The sequence below is a fragment of the Xiphophorus hellerii genome, chromosome 10 (assembly GCF_003331165.1).
Source record: "Xiphophorus hellerii strain 12219 chromosome 10, Xiphophorus_hellerii-4.1, whole genome shotgun sequence".
NCBI lineage: Eukaryota > Metazoa > Chordata > Actinopteri > Cyprinodontiformes > Poeciliidae > Xiphophorus > Xiphophorus hellerii.
In genome coordinates this window covers 20,432,469-20,454,380 of record NC_045681.1, presented here as the reverse complement: position 1 = coordinate 20,454,380, position 21,912 = coordinate 20,432,469, and the positions used below count along the sequence as shown (strand labels likewise).

At 41.4% G+C, this 21,912-nt stretch overlaps 1 protein-coding gene across 15 annotated transcripts in view; it reads left to right on the top strand.

Annotated features, from left to right (window-relative positions):
• Positions 1 to 8,995: 8,995 nt before the first annotated feature.
• Positions 8,996 to 21,912, top strand: part of cacna1g (calcium channel, voltage-dependent, T type, alpha 1G subunit) — a 271,449-nt gene continuing 258,532 nt past the window's right edge. For 10 of the 15 annotated variants that reach the window (XM_032573632.1, XM_032573624.1, XM_032573631.1 and 7 more), the window contains exons 1-2: positions 9,327 to 10,113; positions 12,662 to 12,994. In XM_032573632.1, the coding sequence (XP_032429523.1) occupies positions 12,672 to 12,994 (323 nt within the window). In that variant the 5' untranslated portion in view covers positions 9,327 to 10,113; positions 12,662 to 12,671. Of the gene's footprint in view, positions 10,114 to 12,661; positions 12,995 to 21,912 lie in introns of those variants that run through there. The other 5 variants (XM_032573615.1, XM_032573630.1, XM_032573629.1 and 2 more) reach the window with 5 other exon arrangements.

Sequence of the window (21,912 nt, the reverse complement as noted above, 5' to 3'; positions counted from 1 at the left end):
CTGATAGTTAGCAAATCCGTGTTCTAGTTGTCTCAGTCTTTGCGCCCTCACTCATTAGCATCGTACGCTCCAGAGTAGGATCCCCTCGTCGTCTTGCCAGACCCAGGAGACAGCAGCTTGTCCTCGGCTGACTCTCTGAGGTCCCCAGAGGGAGCATTGGGCTCCCGAGAGCCGAGGCTGACGGAGCTGGAGGAGGCTCAAAAAGAAGAGATGAAAGGCAGCGACTGAAACGCTGAGGGGCCCCAATACGCTGCCTTCATTTGTCGTACTGCTTTCCCCAGTTCTCACCCTGTTTTGTAGCAACTTTTATTTGTGTGCGGTTCACATTTAGGTTAAAGTTTTTGTCTTAATTTGCTTCAGTCCGTGTCGGGGAATCAAAGAGAAAAACAAAAGTAGGTTGTGGAGCTTCCCGTCTCAACACTTATCTATTAGTCATCGCAGTGCGTCGCAGCCATCCCAAAGCACCGCTGCTTCGGCTGGCGTGAACCTCTTCACCTCTTCTTGCTGTTCGTTTTTGATCCGTCTATCCTGCATTCCAGGCCCTGTTTCCACCTTTCCTAATTTCTCTTTCTTCGTCTCGTATCCCACTTCCCTTTTTCTCCCCCTTATTTTTATTAAACTTATTGTTCTGATTCTCTTTGATAGTCACATCATCTTGTCCTATTCGTCATTCCCCGCGTTGGACAATCTCATCATCTTTTCCTCTCTTTTCCTTTTTTGTGAAATTAAATTTTTTTTTGTCTCGCTCTTTCCCCTTCTGTCTCCCTTTCTCTATTTTCGCTCCCGTGTCATTATAGACGTATAATTTATGAAGTGTTGAAAATGTTCCCTTCTGCTGCACCACCCTGTAACCAAGGTTACCAGACATGTGAACCATGTACCGCTGGATTCTGACTCCTGGCGCAGGACGGCGGCCATGAGCGGCAGATCTCCGTGCGCAGGTCTGTGTAGTCTGACGCCTCGTGTTTAGCATTTTTCAATTAAAAGCGATTTCTGCTTCTAAATGACAGATATTGCTGTCGACCCTCTTCTGGCTCCCATAGCCCGCCCACACACACGCATGGGAGCAACCGCATGAGTCACAAAGACGGCTCGCTGTTACAGTATTGTTTGAATTGCATGTGGGCTAAAATAAACTGCCATGCTCGTTTTCTTTTATTTATCATTCAGCAAGTAAATAGAAATGTGAGTCCAGCCGCAATCACCTTTTGCCCTTCCTGTCCTATCCGGCCCAGAACATTTGTCCAGCCAGTGGTCTTTTGTAAGTGGTGGTCAGGGCAGTTTTTCCAGAGTTTCCAAAGTTTAAGACAATATATTTGTGCATAACAAAGCAATGGGGGTAAGCTTTCACTGCGTGACAAGATGAAACAAACTTGGATAGACGATATATAATAATAATACCCCTTGAAACTATTGGATATCCGAATTGCGTGCCTATGGCTTTAAAGCCTTTCTGACGCTCCCGCATGCGTAACATTGATCTACAGCTTTTCGGATTTCTTTGGACAAATCAAAAACTTCTGCACCGCAAGTGTCACAACTCTCTAGAAGAACAGATATCTGGATTAGAAGCGAGACACAGCAGAAGCTGTTAGACGCCAATAGCTTTTCTGAATCTGAACTGTACGACATTCACAATGACTCGGGGCACATAGATCAGGATGAATTGACTCAATATGCTTGATTACGTTTTTTTTTTCTGTCTTCATGGAAGTTACATCTCAGCTGTCAAACCTCATTGGAAGGGAAAAGCCTGCATTGCCTCCAATTACTTAACATTCTCTCTAAACAGAATACTATGTACCCTGACAAAGCCAGTCAGGGTACATAGTATGCACTCTGGTTTTCATCCCATTGATTGTTCTGCTGCTAGTTTATCTATTTATCCCTGTTTCACGCCCAGATGAAGCCACTAAAGGCGCTACTACTTCTGTTAACTGTCAACGTTCTTTTGTTGACATGCATAGTGCTTCTGGAGTGTTTTTCTGTGTATATATCTTCTCAAACCCCAGTTGGTCATGGCAGAAGGACGCTCACACTACACCAGGTTCTGATGGATGATGTTCTGATGTTTTCCACCTGCCTGCTCAGTATGAGGAATTTCTGTAAAGTTAGTGAGTTAATACCGTTTTTTTTTTTTTTTTTAGCCACTTGGCATGGCAAACTCAACTCGACTCTGTTGTTTTGTAGCCAGGGTTGAACTGGAAATGTGCAATTGAATTTGAAATCGTCAGTATGAGTAGGTTGAATTAACTACGTATCGGACTGAAAATGCATGTTTGTTACATGCCTTGAGATGATACTTGGTGTGAACACGGTTCATATAAATTAGAGAATGTGAACTGAGTTGATGTAAAATTTTATCTTTGTAGCCTAGAAATTACACTAGAGGGCCTACATGCTTAACTTTGACGTCAGTCATCCAACCAACCAATGGCAGAATGTGCCCACTTACCCTCACCTAAGGGGAATTTGAATTGGTCAATTGCATAACATGCTTGTTCTTGCAATGTTGAAGAAAACCCAAGCAGCGTGAGAAGGGGAGAGCCTTTCTTGGGGTAACCTCAATACAGAAGTACCCTAGCTTAGAGTCCGACTGGAAACCATCTGGCTTTGTGGCAACATTTGTATGTAATTAGGGGTAGATACAAAAAACACCCATTGGATGTTTTGTGCAGAGTGAATAGTCCTTAAGATGGATTGTAGTATCAAAGTCAACCAAAGGCAGACATGTCATAGATTGATTCCCTGTACTATTACTGATCTTATTGTTGACACTATAGGATTGTAAAAATTTCTGTTTTCATTTAAAAAAAACAAACATCTTAAAGGTCACTGAGTTTCTTAAAGTACTGTTTCCAAGAGCAGTTGGAAGATTTGTGTAGACCCAACATAAAAACAAGGAGAAACTGTTCGCAAATCATTTCAACCCTATGAAGCTGGACTTGGACACAGTGAAAACAAAAATGCTGAGTTAGAGAAACTTGAATCTCTGAGAAGGGGAAACATAGGAATGTGATTTTAAATAGACTGTTATACAATACTGGACGCACAATTGAAGATTTCACCAAGATTTTCACCAAGACACATGTACACAGTTCAAAAATATGACAAAGTTATTCACAATCTAAGAATGGGTAAATTTTTTATGGGTTTTCGATTATTGCGTGAATATGTGAACTGAATTAAAATTTTGATTTGATCCAAAGTTTGAGATTATGTTGAAGGGTGTACTTTTCCTCTCAATCCATTGACCTCAGGAATAGGCTCCAATCCTTAGTGATCCCAAACTAAGGAAAGTCAGTATAAAAAATGGATAGATGTGTCTTAAGACTGCCAAACCATCAGTACGTCTGGACTTTAACTTTAGTTTCTTTTTCACCAACCCTGTTGTAGATTTGACGCTGTATTTGGGATCATTGTCTTAGTTCTTCATGTCGTTTTGCCCCAGCTTTACTCTAGTCCCATCCTGATTGTTGGGAGTCTTTGACCATGGACGCAGCTTGCACCATTGCTCTCTGGCTTTGGACAATCTGACCTCATGGGGAATTTGCTGGAAGATTCCTTTGTTGGAAGATTTTCAATTACCTTAAATGTTTCCCACCAAGTGCGAATTGATGGACTCCAAATAGATCAGGCAGTTAAATGAACTTTTACAGACTCTACAACCTTTGCAGAATGGATAGACAGCAACAACTGTGTCTCTTACGCCCAGTACACTTGGCAAGATTTCTCTTTTGTTTTCTGACCCGATCTTCCCCTTCTGACAATCTTAAGGAGGTGCCGATTACTTTGATAGCTCTGTATATAATCTTAGGAGATTTTAATACCAAGTGTGATATGTTAAGAGTGATGTAGTGTGATTGGAAGGATGACATGCTGGTTTGTGTTGTCCTGATATCCCAACATGTGGGGTTGTCCCCCGAGGACTAGCCAGCATCCTGCCTTTGAAGGCGCGGTGACGGCAACTAAGGAGGAAAATTCAAAAAAACAATAAACGTTGGCGACATCTTTTCCGTTAAGAATAGTCCACTAACTATCACCATTGCTTCTCGCTAATCAGGCATTTTTGATCCCATTGACTGTAGTCTTGAGTAAAAACGCTTCAGTACTTTGAAACACCAACATTCTTAGGCCTGCTTAAGTTCCGAACTTTGAACCTTTAGTTTTTTCGCAACACGTGATAAAACACGTCGCCCCTTTTATTTTGTCACTACCTCTCTCTTGCTGATGTGCTGCCGTGGAAAAGCTGATGTCACTTATTTCTCTGAACTAATCAGAGTGTGTATACAGTAAAATCAAAATGTGTTGACAGGGTGTTTTCTTCCTCCTTATGTTAGTCAAAAAGTGATGAAAGCACACCCCCACATACTCCTGTTATGACACACGTACTGAATTCTTTTTTTTTTGTTTTGGTTGTTTTGATATTTAAAAAGTGTCTCTTTTTTCTTGATCATCCATCAGAAAATGACCTTTTGCCAGCTCTAAATGAGTGCAGGCTCGCTGGCACTTAATTTCAGAGTGGGCTGCTTGGCTAAAGAACCACCGAGTTGAACAACATAAGCAAATAACTTCCTGGATCTCACAGCAACCGCAGCCATCACATTCAGCTTCAGCTGATTTCGGTGATTAAAAGGAAACAGCTTGACATATTTTCAACACACAGTCATTTCAACTGAGCGGTTTTCCTTCTGTCCGTTTTGGTGGGCTGACGTCTCCCCCACTCTCTGGACAAATTGAATTCATACATTAACCGAAAATTACCTTCTAGCATGTCGTTTTCCTGTGATACTCCCTTCTTGTACTTACAGCGGATGATGTGAAACGCAAATGTTTTTGGATCATTAATAATGTCGGTTGTGTCACTGCACATTGCGAACGCTGCTGTAAAGCTGAAACCCTACTTCTAAGCGTCCCGTTGGAATTTGAAGCAAATGTTTCTGATTGTTCTGACGCTCAATCTGCTCACTGATACTAATCTTAGTTTCACACTTGACAGAAGGAGCTGTAGCTGTGTGGTGTGTTTTTGTTTTCTTCTTCCATGCTAAGTCTGATCCATCCCCTTCGTCGGTTTTGTTCTTGGCAAAGAGCTCCGAAGCATTTCTCAAGTTCAGGTTCTGTACTTTTCCAGACTTGAAATGATCAGAGGTATTAGGTTTTGGCTCCGTTTCTGAAAGTACAGACACAGAGACTCTCTGTGACTTTATTGCAGATTGATTTTCAGAGGCCGACCTTGGGAATGGAACCTGCAAAGACGGATTGATGTATGGATGGATGGATGGATTGACAAACGGATGATTGTGTGGTAGTTGGTTGATGAGGACATCAATGAACCTGGGGCTGATGGAGAAGGGACAAAGTAATTAAAGAATGGATGGACGGACGGACGTATAAGCTTCATTTCCTTTATAATGTGCACAAAATGTTGTGGATTTTCCACAATTGTGCAATTTTGGAATTGTGGTGTTTTCATGAAATGAGAAACACGATTTAAATCACACGTGAATAAGCTTGTTCACGCGATAAGTCTTTAAAAAACATGCGGCGTGATCATCCTCCTACCGCTTCCTGTCTAATGTTTCATTTCCGCCAGTAGTAACATAGTTTCTGTTCCTTTTCAGTTTATTCTCTTCTGTTAGTTTTGGGTATTTTCCCCTTTTTTTGTTTTTTATTTCATTTTGAGTCTTAGTCCAGCTCCTTTTGTGTTAGTTAGCCTCCCTCAGTTTCCCTGCTGCCACTCTGCCACGGCTCTTCTATATCCCCTCTGATTAGCTCACACAGTTCCTCTCGTATTTATCATCACTTATGCTCCTGGTTTTTTATTGAACCTAGCTGTAGTCTTCTGTTACTCTGTTCTTTTTAATGCCAGTACTGTAAAAAGTCTTTGCTTTTTTTTAAACACTAAAACTCGTAAATTTACATCTTTGCCTTTGACCCGTCTGCGTTCGAGTCCAACCGAAAACCAAACATACATCATCGGAGACATAAAGCAAACTATTAAACAATGTAGATTAAAAGACATGAGAACCGTAATCTCAGCACAGCTAATCTTACATTCTTTGTAAGTCAAGTAGAACCAAGATGATCTATCATAACCTCAACAAAGATATCTGCCTCTATAAAAATCTCCCTCTCTTTACCGTGAGGGCGACTGGCTGTTGCTCCTGAATCTGAGCAGACAGGGGCAGCATTTTTAAATGCCGTTTCCCCCCTAAATCAGTAATAGCTTTGGGAACAGATGAAAGGGGAAGTGGGTTGCAAGTGCACTTAAGATTATTATATTTTGGAGATCTGTATAATAAGGTCACATTTGAGTGGAAGGAAAATTTACTTTCCGTCATTAAATCTTGCAGAAAAAGCTTAAATCTGCCATTGCCAAGAATACAGACTTTGTTTTAAGGCAGCAGAGGGTTAAAGGACTTTCTAAGTTTTTTTTTTTTTTTTTTTCAATTAAGCACCAGGTTAAGAATTTCTGACTTCTAGAGATATGTGTTTTTGTAATTCCCTTTTTGTCCCACATCAAGACATTTCCTAAATGTTTCTGTTCTGTTGGGGGACCAGAGCCACTGCTACATTCACTCATGAACGATTTATGGCTGTACCAGAAACACACAAACACAAAGGTTCCACTCTGAGTTTTTGTATTTTTTTTAAAAAAAAGAAAAAAAATCTTTTTAATATTTGCGTTAAAATTGTTACAATTTTTAGGGCCTGCTTAAAGAGGCAGTATTATGTGTTTTGCAGGCACCATTTTATAGCACAATCAGTTAACTATATTAGCTTCAGCTTTTATAAAAATGCTGTATAATGCTATATGACTTAAATGAATTTGGCTTTGTAATTAAACGTCTTGAAATTGGTCCTCTGTTGCTTTAATAACTCCTCCTCCTTCTGAAAGTCCGCCTTGTGGGAGGAGTCGCGGGGGAGAGCTGCTCTGTAATGTGGAAGCTTGGAAGCTGCAGCTCTGAGGAGGAGCTTAGTCTTAAAGGCGGGCCTAGGTCCACCCCGGCGTTTTGCACAGCTGAATGGTTGCCACGGGAGATTAAAGGATTTCTCAAACATGCATGAAAGATAAGGGAATAAGACGATAGAATGATGGGAACTCAAAAAGTCAATGTTACATAATGCTGCTCCTTTAAAAGACAACAATATTTCTAATAAAAGGTAAAGGTCATTTTATTTATATAGCACATTTTCAGCAACAAGGCAATACAAAGTGCTTGGTAAATAAAAATAAAGTCTGTCTTTGAAAAACGGTCCGATCCCCTCTACTGCTGTTGGTGGATTTCGATTGCACATCAGGACTTGATTACATTTAATAAATAATAAAAACATAATCATTGCTTCTTATTAATTCCTAACCTGTCAGGGGTTAGCTAGTTTATCCTTCTGCTTGTTTCTTTCTGAAGTGCCTCAGCGTGTTTCTCCAACTGATCAGGCCAACTGAGGTTCAAAAGATCAACCCCTCCCACCCCCGACCACATAACCTACATTTAATTTAATTTAATTTTTATATGGCTGTTTTTAGGTCATGTGGTTGATTTATTTTATCTCTGTATACACTGAAAAAAAAAGAATGAAGCTCCAACTTTTTTTCTTTTTTTTTTTAAATTACGTGTTATTGAATTAAGTTGGGGAAACTTATTTGTTCAACATGACAACTTGGATAAACTTTATTTTATTACTTGTAACAAATTAACATTTTTTTTTTCTTTTAAAGTTGGATCACCTGTTTAATCTTTCACTTCCCCCAGCCCAGGTGATTCACATCCGCCACAGCACGGTGGCAACAGACGCCATGAGAAAGACATCGATCCTCGCCATCGATTCGCTCCCAGCCGCTCTCGGATCAATGACGATACGCTGTAATGAAAATAAAGTAAACTGCTGCTGCGTAGTGAATAATTTTCCAAATGACTGATTAGAAGCGTGTGTGTGTGTGTGCAGCAGGGTTTATAAATCCCTCTATCACATAAAAAAAAGCAGAAAGAGCAGCTCTGCCTCGGGGTGTTTTAGTTTGCAAACCAGCTGTGGATCTAACCGTGTGTGTATGAGAGAGCGCGCGAGATGCAAACAGCCTGGGGAAACTACTTCCTCTAGTGGCCACTAGGTGCAGTGCATGTGAGAGGGAGTCCTGTAGAGGCCCACACGACTGGAACAAGTGAGCAAATAAAGGAGCTTTCCTTTATTTTCCTCCGCACAAAATCTAATATGGAATCATAATAGCTCGCAAACCTATTCAGAAGTTTAAAACTCCAGACCTAAAACTCGTTTCAAAAGTGGGCCGAGGCTTAAAAACGACACTTCACGTCCAAAATGATCTGAGTGACTTTATGCTATCGCTTCACAATTATGCACAAATAGAACCAGATGCTTGCCTCGTGCTGGCTACTCTGAGTTAAGTAATGGCTTACAAATAATAATAATTTTTTTTTGAAAAAAATAAAGTAAAAAAAATAATAAAATCATTAATTCAATCGAAACAATTTTGTTGCTGAATATTGCTCTTACTGAGCCTCTGAAAATTCATTCCTTTTCAGCATGAAACATAAAATCAAGTTTTGCGAAGGTTTCAACTGGTGTGAATAATGTTAAACAAATCAGTCCGTTTGTTTTTGTGTGTGTGTTTTGATTTTGACTCGAGGTAATTTCGTGTTTCTGAAGGAATACAAAAAAAAACAAACAAACCCCGAGACGTTTTCTTTTTTTCTTTAACTTTTTCCACCTTTCAGACAGTTTGAAGTTCTCGTTGTCCAAGTGCGGCAACTTCTCCCCCCCATCCCCTCCTCCTCCTCCTCCTCCTCCTCCTCCTCAAACTTTCCCTTCGTAGATCCCTCTGCACCAATCGCGCCGCGGCGCTCCTCGCATGCCGTCACTACCTCGCTTCTCATTGGCTGTCGGCGGACATTAGGATTCCAGCTGTTTTGCCCGTTCACCCCCCACCCCCTCTCTCTTTTTTTCTCTCCGGCTCGAACTTCAACTAACAAACCCAGCCCGACCGGAGAGGAGGGAGCTCCGAGCGTCCGCGCGCTCCGATTGGCGCAGATCTGTCCGCGCGCCGAGGCGGAGGAGGGGGGAGCGAGAAGTTTTGGAGAACACCCACACACCCCACCACCACCACCACTGCTACTTCCCCCATCTCTCTCTCTCTTTCCCTCTCTGTGTCTCTCTCTCTCTCATCATGATCCAGCTGTGAGAGCTTCGCGGATGGACGGAACCGAGCGGTGCAGTCTGGAGCAGACCAGCGCGAGAGCAGGAGCACCCGGTCTTTCATGTGCGCAACAGCAGCAGCGGAGGAGGAGAGGAGGTGGGGGCGCCAGGGGGGCTTGGGGGGGCGCGAGGTTTTCAGTGCGCAGCGACGAGGATGCGCAGCAGCATCTCCATGGATCTTTTAAGAATGCATAACTACTGAGGAACCAGCGGGCAGGGAAAACGGCGTCTGGATGCGGCTGGAAGTGTTGGATTCTCTTCCCGAATGAGGAAAGCCAGCCGGGATTGGTTATTTCTCTCCTCTCTGTTTTTGTTTTTTTTTTTTTTTTTTGTAAAGAAAGCTTTCCTCTGCTTGTCTTGAGAAGAAGGAAGTTTGCGCACGGCGTCATTATTCTAATAAAAAAGGTTTAATGGGATTTTTTGATTTGTTTTTTTTTGTTTTTTTTTTTGGTTGGGTTTTTTGTTTGTTTTTTCTCTCCACATGAGATGGTCATGAGGTGTCGGTGAGAGCTCCCGGAGAGGCGCCGGCGGAGGGTCAGGGGGGCGCGGGAGGGGGAAGAGACCGGGGCCTGAGCGCACCGCGTCTGCAGCAGAGCGCGGCGCTGCGCGGAACGGCGCGGCGCACCACCTGGAAACTATATACTCTCCGCTTGACGCACCAAACCCACAAGAAGAGAAAGGGTCTCCACTTTTTGTTTGGTTTCTCCTTTTTTTAAATTTTTTTTTAATAGTCTTCCTTCAACACGCTGTTCACTTCTCCTTCGTTTAATTTTTTTTTTTTTTTTTTTGTTGCAAATGGAGTTTATTTTCTCCCCCAGGCTGGTGCGGACTTTACGGCTCGGACAGAAACTGATCATGTGATGACAAAGAGCGCGTTTGGCACGTCTACAGAGTCCACTACAGGTAAAATAAAAATAAAATGAAAATATAAGAGAGAGAGAGAGAAAAGAATCGAGCAGAATATCTTTGCGAAAATAATCACATTAAATCAACACATGGTGGGAGATTTTATTGTGAGGATGCTGCTTAAGTGTAGGAGCGGATAATACGGACTGCGGGCGATCGGTGCTTTGTTTCTGTTGAAAAGGAATGCAGCGCTGTCAGAACTGACAGAGGCTCGGTAAGCAGCGCAATAATATCCAAAAAACTGACAAATTAGTTCCGTTAGAACAATGCTTTTGTTAGTTTATTCTTTGCAAACTAACGGATCAAAGCAAACTCGGACCTAAGAAAAAAATAAGATGCAAAGATTTGCATATTTTGGATAGTACAATATTATTTCTCAGCAAACCATTGTGTGGTTGAGAACTGAAGTTGTTGAAAGTGTTTTTTTAGGCTAATTTGCTTTTTATGCGGAGATTAATTCTGTGTAGCAGACAGTAAAATGGGTGTTACAAGTTGCATGCAGTTTTTATGAGTCAGTATTATGGAAATTAAACAAACTCATTAGCTCCAAACTACAATAAAATTCTATTTAAAAATCTTATTCAATCAAGGCCATGGCTACACTACTTGAATATATATTTTATTAAAATATTTTTCTACCCTTATCCTGTGTACAGTCTGCACGTTCAGTCAAAACTGCTGCAGTAACTATTCCATGCCAGCAGGTGGCAATGCCGGTAACGCTGATCCTGAACGAGGCTAAGGTAACGCTAGGCTAATGATTCAGAAGAATTGGACAAAAAAAAAAAAATGTAACTAACGCTTTTATTCATACTGTTTGATGTTTTCTCTCGGTCGTTAACTTCTTTAGCTTATATTTGAAGCTTAATGGAACATAATGAGAAAGAAATGAGACAGATGTGACAGAAGACCCACAAAAATAACTGCACTGTTGTGGTTCCTGCGCCTCCAAGTCGGTGCAGAAAGTGATTACCTGTAATATTCTTTGCATATGCAGCTCATGTGGACTAGATACATTAAAAATAAAAGGCACAATTTTTGCTTGCAGTACAACTAGCTACTAAATTTGATTACGTTTTTGCTAATTATTATTGTTGTTGTTTCTCCTCATTTATTTTATGCTAAAAAAAGAAATGACAAAGTAGAAGTAGGCATAAGCTGTTGCTGAGAAGTTTTAAACTGTTGAAAACTTTTCTGAGAATGTGGAAAGTAAATCTCCTTTCTGAGAGCTACAGTTAGAAAGCTCAGCTTGCTAACGTCGATGCTGAAGATATAAACTTAAATATTTGCTTCAGCAGATTAAATGTTGGAAACACTTTTGGTTTTTGCAATAGCTTCTAAAAATATATACTAAATCTTCCTCAAAAGAAATTCATCTAAATGTTTTGGATAGTGGACATGAAAGATTTCAATTACCAAAATAAACTTCCCAATGAGAATGTAAATCATTGTTCAATATCACATTTGAAGCTAATATACTTGATTAAAATTGAAATAATTATAAATAAGAAAAAAATATTTAACACTCTCCAAAAATTAATTTTTTTTATTCCTGACAACTAAACCTGCGCTATGTTAGGAAAACATGCTGCTTTAATCTTAACAATTATTGCAAAAATGGTTTAGATGAGGGTCTTAGAATGAGTTTAGGGGTCTTTACCTGACATGAAGCTAATAACCTATCAAATGTTGAATCCAAGAAGTTGTGTGAAATGTCTAATGCATGACAGACATTTCTAATGAATTTATCAAATGACTGCGATTTGATAAATTGGCGGTTCTATTCAGGATTGCGCTGAGTTTGCTAGCAAGTTCGACTTTAGCATTAGCATTAGTGCTATTTCTGTGTACAAAGTTGTATCGTTTGTCCAGAAACAAACTTTTACAACCAAAAGGCTTAAAAATAAACTTTTTAGATGTAATACAGTGAATCCCCACCCATTTCCGGTTCAGCATTTGCAGATTTTTCTGTGGAACAGAACTTCTACAGAAAACCCTTCTATTCGCTCATTTATTATTACTTTTTCCCTCTCACATTAAAATATTCAAAAGAAAATGTTGCTTGGGAAACTGAAATATGTAGGCACAATGTTACTTGATATGCTATTAGCTGGTGTTTGCTTTCCCCACTTTGCATTCTGTCATATTGTTGTAATCCATAAGCATGTCAGTCTCACTGCTCTCTCCTGGACCTGCAGATGATGGAAAAACAAGAGCTGTTGGCTAATTAAAGAAACATCTTCTACTAAATTAGGTTAAAATTATTTTAACGACTAATATCCAAAATTTCAAAATGTTTTTTTTTTTTTTTAGCGCTTCTAAAGTAATCTGTGTTCCTTCTTTACATTCAGACTAAATTTATTTAAGTTTTATATCCAGTTAGACTTTCTCATTAGTTTAACAAGACTAATGCTAACAAATTAAACTAGGTAATTTAAGCCTAGTTTTATGCAAACACAAAACAAAGCTATTATTATTTATTTCATAAAGTCGGCTCAGTAGGTTGAAATTTCACACTCAATCGTCCACCACCTGATCACTGCAGGAGCTGAGTGATGGCCGAGGATGGGGGAAGTGTCTCCGCGCTCCCCGATGCCAGGGGCTCAGAGGGTCGCTCCTCTCTGCCAAGGACTTTCATCCGGCTGAACGACCTGTCCGGGCTGGCAACGGGAGCTGTGGAGTGTGTCGGCGGTGGCGGCGAGCTGGTGATGGAGCCGGGGTCTCCGGCGCCCGACGGGATCTCTGTGGCCGGGGACGAGGGTTCGACGCAAGGCGGCGGGGAGAGCCTGCCCTACCCCACGCTGGCCCCCGTGGTCTTCTTCTACCTGAAACAAACCACGCGCCCCCGGAGTTGGTGTCTCAAAATGGTGTGCAACCCATATCCTTTTCTGTTTTAAATTTAGAACAACAGACCCAAGTCTGCTCAGTCGTACCTGCGGAAGGTAAGAAACTTCTTCTCAACTTGGTCCCATCGCTTCCAAGGTGGTGGAACCACCAGCGGAGTGTGTGGAGTGTGTGTGATTGTGTGTGCTCCGCCTGGAGTCGTGGTCAGCGTGGCGTAGATGGGTTTGTTGGAGCCGCAGTCTCGCTCATATGCAGGGGCAAATGTAATAGGATGCAGCCCCCTGGGGAAAGAGCCAGTTTTGGGACACATGTTTTTTTTTTTTTTTTTTTTAATGTTTTCAAGTCACAATAGATTGATTTTGACTCCAAACTGTTTTTCGTCTCTGTTTACACGACAATGCTGTTTCTTCAAAATAATTTTTCTTGTTTGTTGTTTCTAATGAGAATGGACTGCAGGTCTTTTCGATTAGACTTTGTGATAATCCATTCCAGTAATGGAGTTAAACCAAATGGGGGAAGGAAATGAAGGGTATAAACTGACTAAAGGTGAACTGAGCCGAAGTTCCAGAAATGTCCGATTCCATGAAAACAGACCAATAAACTTTCAATTGGACTACAACGGCTATATCAGCTGTGCTAGGTGCTTAACATACATATATAAAACATGCTAGCGTTTCCTTTTGATTGAGCCCTTGATTCTGAGGATCAAGGGTTATGTTAGCAGTAAGACACTATTGTTTCAAAATATTGTGTTGGTTCACAAATAGCCTCATAGGGATGTGGGATTGCGTTTTACTGGAAATATATATATATATTAAAAAAAAAAAACAGCTTTTGCAAATCACCCATTTATTAAAATCAGTAAATTCCTGTTTTGAGCCGCCAAAACTTGGGGATCCCAAATGTCCCATTGCAAAAGCCCCAGTCAGCTCAGGCCTAATGTGTGCACACACCTTGGCCCTCCGGTCATGCTCTCCTGTGCTACTGCTCCTCAGAACCTCCAGCTGATTACTCTTAACGAGTGTCAGGGAAGAAAACCCTCTGACTTCCTGTGACAGTTCCCGCAGCGCGCGGCTGTTATAATTAGATCACTGATACCTGCCCCGCTTGTTTATTGAGCCTTTCCTTGGGGTTAATAGCGACCATCGAAGACACACAGGCTTATTGAATCGTTTCTGTTGCCAAGGTGTGTTATTGATCCATACGCGTACAGGCCTGCAAAGAAGAAAGAGCCACTTGAGATTGTTTTTCTTTGTTCATAGTTGGAAACTAAGATAATTCACATATATACATTTAAATATCTAGAAGATGCTCACATTTTCTAATCCAGAACCCTTTCACGTAAAGATTTAGTGATGGTTTCCCCCCCTTGTAAGCAACACAGTCACAGCTAGCTTGACTGGTGCAATTTGTGCCCATACTTTTAGTGGTATATGTATTTACAAGACAAGGCATAAGCATAAGGGAGTTGTTGTAGATCCTTCAATATCCTTTTAGCTACAGAGCTAATAACTCTGAACAGACCCCTGAGGGAAAAAAGGAGCACAACAGACCGACGAACCTAATAGTGCTAACTCTAGTTTTGCTAACTCTTTAGTTTTGTTAGTGTGTAAAACATTGGTATAGCATGTAAAACCAAAGGATGCCACAAAAATTAGCGAAATTCAGTGGCAGAAATACTTGGTAATAGTGTAATTAATCAAGACTTACCTTTAACAGTATGCTGTTAAAGGTGAGATTGACGTGTGTCCCAAACAACAACAAAAAAATAAATAAAATAAGACTGGAATATTTTTCATGCAATTGTGGGATTTTTAAAAACCTTTTTTTAATCCTTTTTATTTGCATTTTAGCACCATTACTATGACTGGTAAAAGCAGCTGCTGTTTATGTTTTTGCTACCTTTTAAATACTGATGTATTGTGTCAAAATTTTCCTGTTGAGTGCAAACTATACACTACGAACTGTTGTTGTGGTATCCTTTCTTTGAAAAACCCCCTGATATTTACACAAATTTTAAACATAAGCATGTAAAACGATCCAGTGACATTTATTTCAAATAGAAAGGCATCCTTCTGCTTCTAAAATGATATAAACTATCTATTATTAATACTAAAATGAACTTAATGAATACATTTATTATAGGTGGGGGAAGGTTAGGCCTCTTTCTTTATTCTCCGTACAGCAAACTACAATCATTTCTCTCATTAAACTGACTATATGATAAATGTTAGTGGCTAAAAGAAAGTGGGTGTTTAAAAATATTCTATTCCTGCGTAGCAGTAACCGTCCCAGTGACCCTGAGCATTTTTAAATTCTACATATCCTGCGCAGGTATTGCTTGAAAGATTAGCTACATTTCAGTCAACCTTCCTGAAGAGGGTTGTGCAGATGAACGCAATGGAGAACCACTTCTTCCGGATTAGTAGATAGACCTTTCAGCCATCGCTGGAGGAGGGTCCAATCGTTGGATGATGATGGTATCTGGTCCAAAGTCCATATTGGATCAAATCTGTTTCCACTACTGGAGCTATTTAGCCGTTATCTTGGTTGATAATTCTTTGGGCTGAAGGTTTCAGACAGCTGCCCTGTTGTCCCTCAGATTACCTCTGTTCCTCTCGTTCCTGTCTGCCTCCCTCCCACACCTCCGCTGTCCTGCCCATACATCCATCACTTCATCCATCCATCCCATCCCCTCTGCCTCGTCTCCTGCTTTACATCTCACCTTCTTCCCTCCCGTCCCCCGCTCGTCTTTCCTCATTTGTCACTGCTTTAATTGAGACACAGTCAAGCTGTCCTCCTCCTCAAATTCCTCCAGGAACGTTGTCCACAACGCTGACGTTCGCACTTGATACTCTCACTCCCAGACTTCATTTCCCTTCCCTTGCCCTCTCCACTCACCCCCCCCCCCCCCTGTTCTTTGTGATCTGGCTCAGTCTGGCACTGATCACAGCTGATTTCCATGTCTGCAAATGTCAAATCTTTAAAGGTCTTACATGAGAGCCCAGTGGCCTCCGCGGGGAGTAGAGACAATCTATGATACTATTATCCAAGTCTGGGATTCTCAAACATTTAATTTGTTGGTCCAGCCTCCCCACAGAGAGCCTTGTGTATGGACAGTACAATGCAGTCTTATTAAGAATATAGATTACTTCAGATTTGGGTTTTTAGTCACATTAGTTAGAAATTAGGGGTTTTTAACTCCAAGAGATTTCTACTGAAACCTATCATGTGAATGTATCTTTACAGTGTGTGTGGTTGCTAAAGTTGTCCCCAGGTCAGTTACTACTTCAAAATAATGTTTGATAAAGACATGAAATATTGTCTTAATTAGCTAGGTAATACATGCATGAGGGGATAACTAAACCTTTCTTGACTCTGTCAGGTTTGGTTGAATTTCAATGGCACCCTACTTGACCAACTCCCCTTCCCGTACTCCTAGCAACCTACCAGTTTTGGTATATCCTAAGCCTGGTTGCTGGAAGTTTCTTCCTGCTAAAAGGTAGTTAAGTCTCTTCAGTGTCACTTTGTGTTTGCTCCTGTTGAGTGATTGCTGCGATGATTAGATGCAGTTTGCTGCGATTTCTTGGACAGTTTTTTACCATTAGACATAAAACAATTAGCCTTGTAAAAACCAGCCCATTGTTCTACGCTTTGCTTTGTACGCAGGATCTGGGCCGTTGGCTATTGAGAAACGATTGTTTGCTGGAAGCGTGGACCTTGTGGAAGTTTGAAATGACTGGATCTGATTTTACCCAGTCGCTGATGTTTGGCTGTAACATGTGTAGTGCGTCTACTCGATGAAGCTTGCTGGCAATTGCGTACACTGTAAACAACCCTGTGAGGAATTCGGTCATAACATCTTTCCCAGCATTAAAATGTCTTAAGCATTCCTTTGCTTCGGTTGTAATTGCTCAACATTTGGTAGCGTGGCCTACGGGGACTGAATAATCTCATCCACTTCCTCAGGTGCCATTTCCAGGTACCGTAGTCTACCTTAGGTAGACTACAGTTCTAAAACAGCAAATAACATCATTGTCAACGTTCACAACTTCTCCTTCTGTTCGGTGATTGGTCCAGTTGAAATTCAACCAAGGTACCAAAGGGGGATGAGAGTTGAACGGAATGACGTGGGAAGGCAATGGCCAATCTAATGAAATTATTATCTAAACCAGGCTTCTATTGTGTTAGAATTAGAATAGACTGTAGATTATTTAGTTGTTCTAAATCTGAAAATATGATTGGACTGGACTTTACTGGAATGAATGAGAACCTTGTAGTAGACTAGTGAACCTGTCTAAGGCATAGCCTTGCGCTTGCCTATTGACAGCTAGAGTTGGATGGATTGTGACTCTTGGGATTCTGTATGACCGGACAGAAATCTAACCTCTTGTCTTGTAAAGTGTTTTTTATGATTCAACAACTGTCATAATTTGATTCTACATTGTAATTTAGTTTCTTCTCATTTAGTTTTATGATTGCTTTACCTCTATTGCTGCAAACAAAGCCATCTCGTCCCCTTCTAAGAAAAACATAAGAAACTGATAGTACATTTTGACTCTACAGTGATTTCTACATAATCCTTGCTATTTTCATAAAATTTTGTGAGACTGATTCAATGGTTTGGGCAACTGATCAGGATCCAGTACCCTGGTTCTCCTCACATCCTTGGTTGTTGGGGTGCCTCCCACTCAGAAGTCTCTGAAGGGACTGTTTATTCCTTCTGGTCTGGGACCACCTTGGAAGCTCCCACAATTAACTGGAGCGTGTCTCTGAGAGATGGGAGTCTGTGTTTTATTTTACTCCTGCTGTTGCAGTCCTCTAACTTTTTGAAAACTAGTCCTTCTTTTGAGGACCAAACCTGGTCCCGATTGAGTTGCACTGTCAGTTTTGGGTTCTCGGTCAGGTTGAAGGCTAAGGTGTCTATTGAGTTTCAGTTTGAGTTGCACAGTAAAAAGAAATGAATATGATTCCCTAATAAGGCCAGAAATACAAACTCGTGTTTGCTCTGGCGTTCCTTGCAGAGCAAGAAATATTGGTCAAAAGAGGTAATCTGCTTCCCAAAATTATCTAAAGATCCTAATCTTTAGAAGAGGTGGCGCTTCACCTCTTCCAGTTTGGCCTTTAATGCCTTTCTTTGCTGACTTAGGACAAGGTCGTTGATTTTATAACTCGTAACGCTGATCGATGGGTCTCTTGAGTCTTGAATGTTTGTGCACCCTGGTCTGTTTGCGAACCAATGCTTTGTTTCCAAGAGAGCAAATACACGCAGCCTCAGCTATATTTTTAACTCTTCCCCACTTGATCCGTGGACCTTTGCTGCCTCTGCCTCTCGGCGCTCTCTGCTTCAAGAATTAATCCTGCAGTAGTCGCTCGCCCCCAGCTATAAATACATCCGCAGCACACCGGTAGCAGCAGCAGCCAGTTCTTATGCACAGAAAGGGCTTCTTCTGTCTGTAGCTCTAGACCAACAGCACAGGAAAAGCCCCTCTGACTTCAGGCTTTAGAGTCTATTCTAAACAGGCATATCCTCGGTAAGCCCTCGGTTTGAGCCGGTCCGCTGTCTTTCTCAACAGTCTGAAGTAATTAAGACCCCTCGATGCTTGGTGAGGTATTTAGAGTCTAATTGAAGACCCCCAGGGGTGCTCGCTTTGAGTGATGTTTTGCCCAACACGTTGCCTGTGTGCTGGTTTTGCCAACGATTCCTGCAGAATCTGTGGATGATAAAGAGAGCGAGAGCGAGGTTGTGTAACCAGCTCTTTTCTCACATACACAGGCATACACACACACTTCCACAGGACTCCTGTAGGTGTCTCCTCACTGGCGGGGAACTGGATGTCGTGCCAAGACGGAGGAGGAAGAGGGGACTTTGGCAACAAGTCCTGTGCTCTGTATCCTTTTGCTCACAGTGATCTGAGCCGAGGATTACAGAGCGCACAACAGAGAGGGAGGACACCTGGCCAGGGGAAGTGTTTGTCGTCACGTAAAAGTCTAACTCCCAAGGGTGTGGGTTGGTTTGAGTTAAATTTGCTCCTGGCTTTGTTTTTCGATTGTTTCTAGTTCACTCTCTTTTATGCTGGACTTTGCAAAACCATTCATACCATACATTTTTACATATTAAACACATAACTCATTGCACTTTATTAAGAGTGCATTCACATCTGTCCTACTTAGTCCACTTTAGTTTTTTTGCGTAGAAAGTCCGGTTTATTCGGGGAGGTGTGAACGCACAATCGCACTCTGACAAGTGTGAACTCTTGTCCGCCTACAAAGTGAACACTGGTGCGGTTCATGTGCATATGAATGCCAAGCAGACCAAAGTGCACTCCAAAATCAGGAAGCCAACTATAGTTCAGTGAATTCTGGGTAAATACAACCAAAACAAATGTATGGGTCTAGAGCTGGTGATAGAAATGGCTCCCGGTCTTTTACCAAAGACTAGAGAAATCCTACAACCCCTAAAAACTGACGCCACTCCATTGTTGTTTACATTTTATGAAGAAGAAAGTTATGCTCAGTGTCTTTTTCAGAGGTTTTTTGTGTTGCTTCCTTCAATAGCTCTTTATTCAGCACCACCACAGACGAGGAAGGGAACAGGTTTTTCAAAGGATTTGGTTTGTTTGACACAGTGCAGTGTGAAAGTGTGTTCCCTAATCTACCGAACCACCAGGAGTGACACATAATGTTGTCACCATTGTGTGCAGGGTTATTTTTCTTCATGTTTCCTGCTCCGCCACACTTGTTGCTAATGACTCTTCAACATGTCAACTCTACTGACACTTGCTAATGACCAGTTCAGTTAAATAAGGTGAACAGTAGTATCAGTGAGATATGCAACAGGACCGGAGGATGCTAATATTTGGGTGGGGGAACATTGCTCTACATGGCAAACGTTTTTCCTGGGAATGAAATTTTTCTTCCACTTCACAATTATGCACTACTTTCTGTTCTATTGTGTGAAATCCCAGTAAAATGTCTTGAGTGTGAAAAGAGGAATGGAAACCTTTGCTGTGGTATATCTGCAAAGCAGAGGCTCAGGTTGCTCTGCAGCTCAAGGCTCTGCTGTGGATTTCAGGTAATGAAGGTTGAAGCAAACACTTACTTAATCAGCAGAATATGTCTTCTGGCCCTCCCCTCATCTTTTCTTGCCACTTCCCCCCCACCCCTTAACCCGTTACCATTTTTTCTTTCTTTCTTTCTTCCGCTGGGGTAGAAATGCTAAAGAGCCAAGGGGCGTGTGTGTGTGTGTGTGTGCCATCTTTGACAGCCTCCAAACCTAGTGAAGGAGGAAGAACAAGGAGAAAAGGAGGGGGGGAAAGAGCAGGAGCGAGCGGGAAGAAAAAAGGGAGAAAATAAAGCATAGGCTCAGTTGGAGAGCCGAGTGGGATTTCAGAGAGCATTTTTAAGACTTGAGAAAGCAGGAGTTTACTCGCCAAAAACTTTACTTTAACACTCTCCCTCTGTGCTGCTGCTGCGCCCCGTACCCCCTCTCTCAGCTCCTCTGAGACTTTTAAAACCTCGTCGAGTTTGATCTCGGTTTTTAATTCTGAACTTCTCTCAACGTAGGTGAAGGGTGCGTTTAAGGGGCTACAAGCTGTGTGTACATTTTCCAGATTTTCTCTGTGAAGTATATTTCTGCTTTAGCTGGCCAAGAGGCTCAGATGAGCTCTGCTTATGTACCCGAAAGGTTTTGACGAAGAGGTCGTCTAGTCAAGTCTAGTGAGACTGTTTTTAGTGACTTTAGTCGTGAGTTTGCGTTTGTCTCCAGGTGATGTGACTTGCGTGTGCGAGTTGCTTGCAAAAGTTTTCAAACCGTTTCACATTTTGTCATGTTGGAAGATCATAGAAGATATTGACACATAGCAGTGCGCAATTGTAAATTGTGTGGAAAGTGAGACATGGGTTTTGTCCCTGTGGTACTCTTGGTGTACCCTACTAGGGTTATAACTGATTACAGGTGAGCCAAATATCCCCTAAGACTTTAGATTTTAAATAATAAAGCACTATATGTCTTCTGGACTGGCAACCTGTGTAGGGTGCACCACACCTTTCGCCCAAAGACCGCTGGAGATGGGGACTGGACAAATCGAATGGATGGAGGTTCTCAGAAGGTTTTTTGGTTGCCCAGACAGAGTCCAAAGAGGAGTCCAGAAATTAGGGGGAGGGCAAAAAGCCCTCCCCCTAATCTCAAAGACTGGTGAAAACATTCAAAAAGTTTGTCGTAATTATAATAATGGTACAATTGCTGCAATTCTAATAAACATGTAACTTTAGACGTTGTATTTTTAATAAAGTATAAAGCTAGAACTCCTTTTCCATTCTTTGAAGTGAATTTCTAGAAAACTTGCAAAACTGCTGAAACACTTTCTTTAAATCAAGGTTGAAACCCCATTTGTTTGGAGTTGCCTTTGATTGCTCATTACTAGAACGCTGATCATTCTACTCTGAACGGGAACTTTCCACTACTTCTCTTTATTTTTGCCACCGCAATATAATGTTTTTTTTGTGCTTTACAAAAAAACTTTGATCATCTTGACTTTGATTATAATTTGCATTCAGCGCTATACATACAATAGCACAAAAAATGTCACCAGTACATACTTTCATTACAACTCAGCATGATGCAACTCGGCTATTATCAGTTCCTAATTCTTTGTAATTAATAGAAGAGATTAACAATATTTAATGTTTCAATTTCATTTTTTTTTCCCCAGCTCCAGGTTTCCTATAAGCTCTAGCATGGCTCTGATTGGGTAAAACCAGTTGGGTGGTAGAATGCAAATATGTCTTTTTGTCATTGAGAGAGGCTGTGTACAACTGGTGTCCTTTTGGATCTGCTGTGAGATGCTATAATTCATAAGAGGTCTTCCAGGGACTAAAAAGTTTTACATCACTCTGACGGAAAGTCTCCAGAAGTGCACTTTTGAAAAGAGCTCATTCTCACAGGCTCCA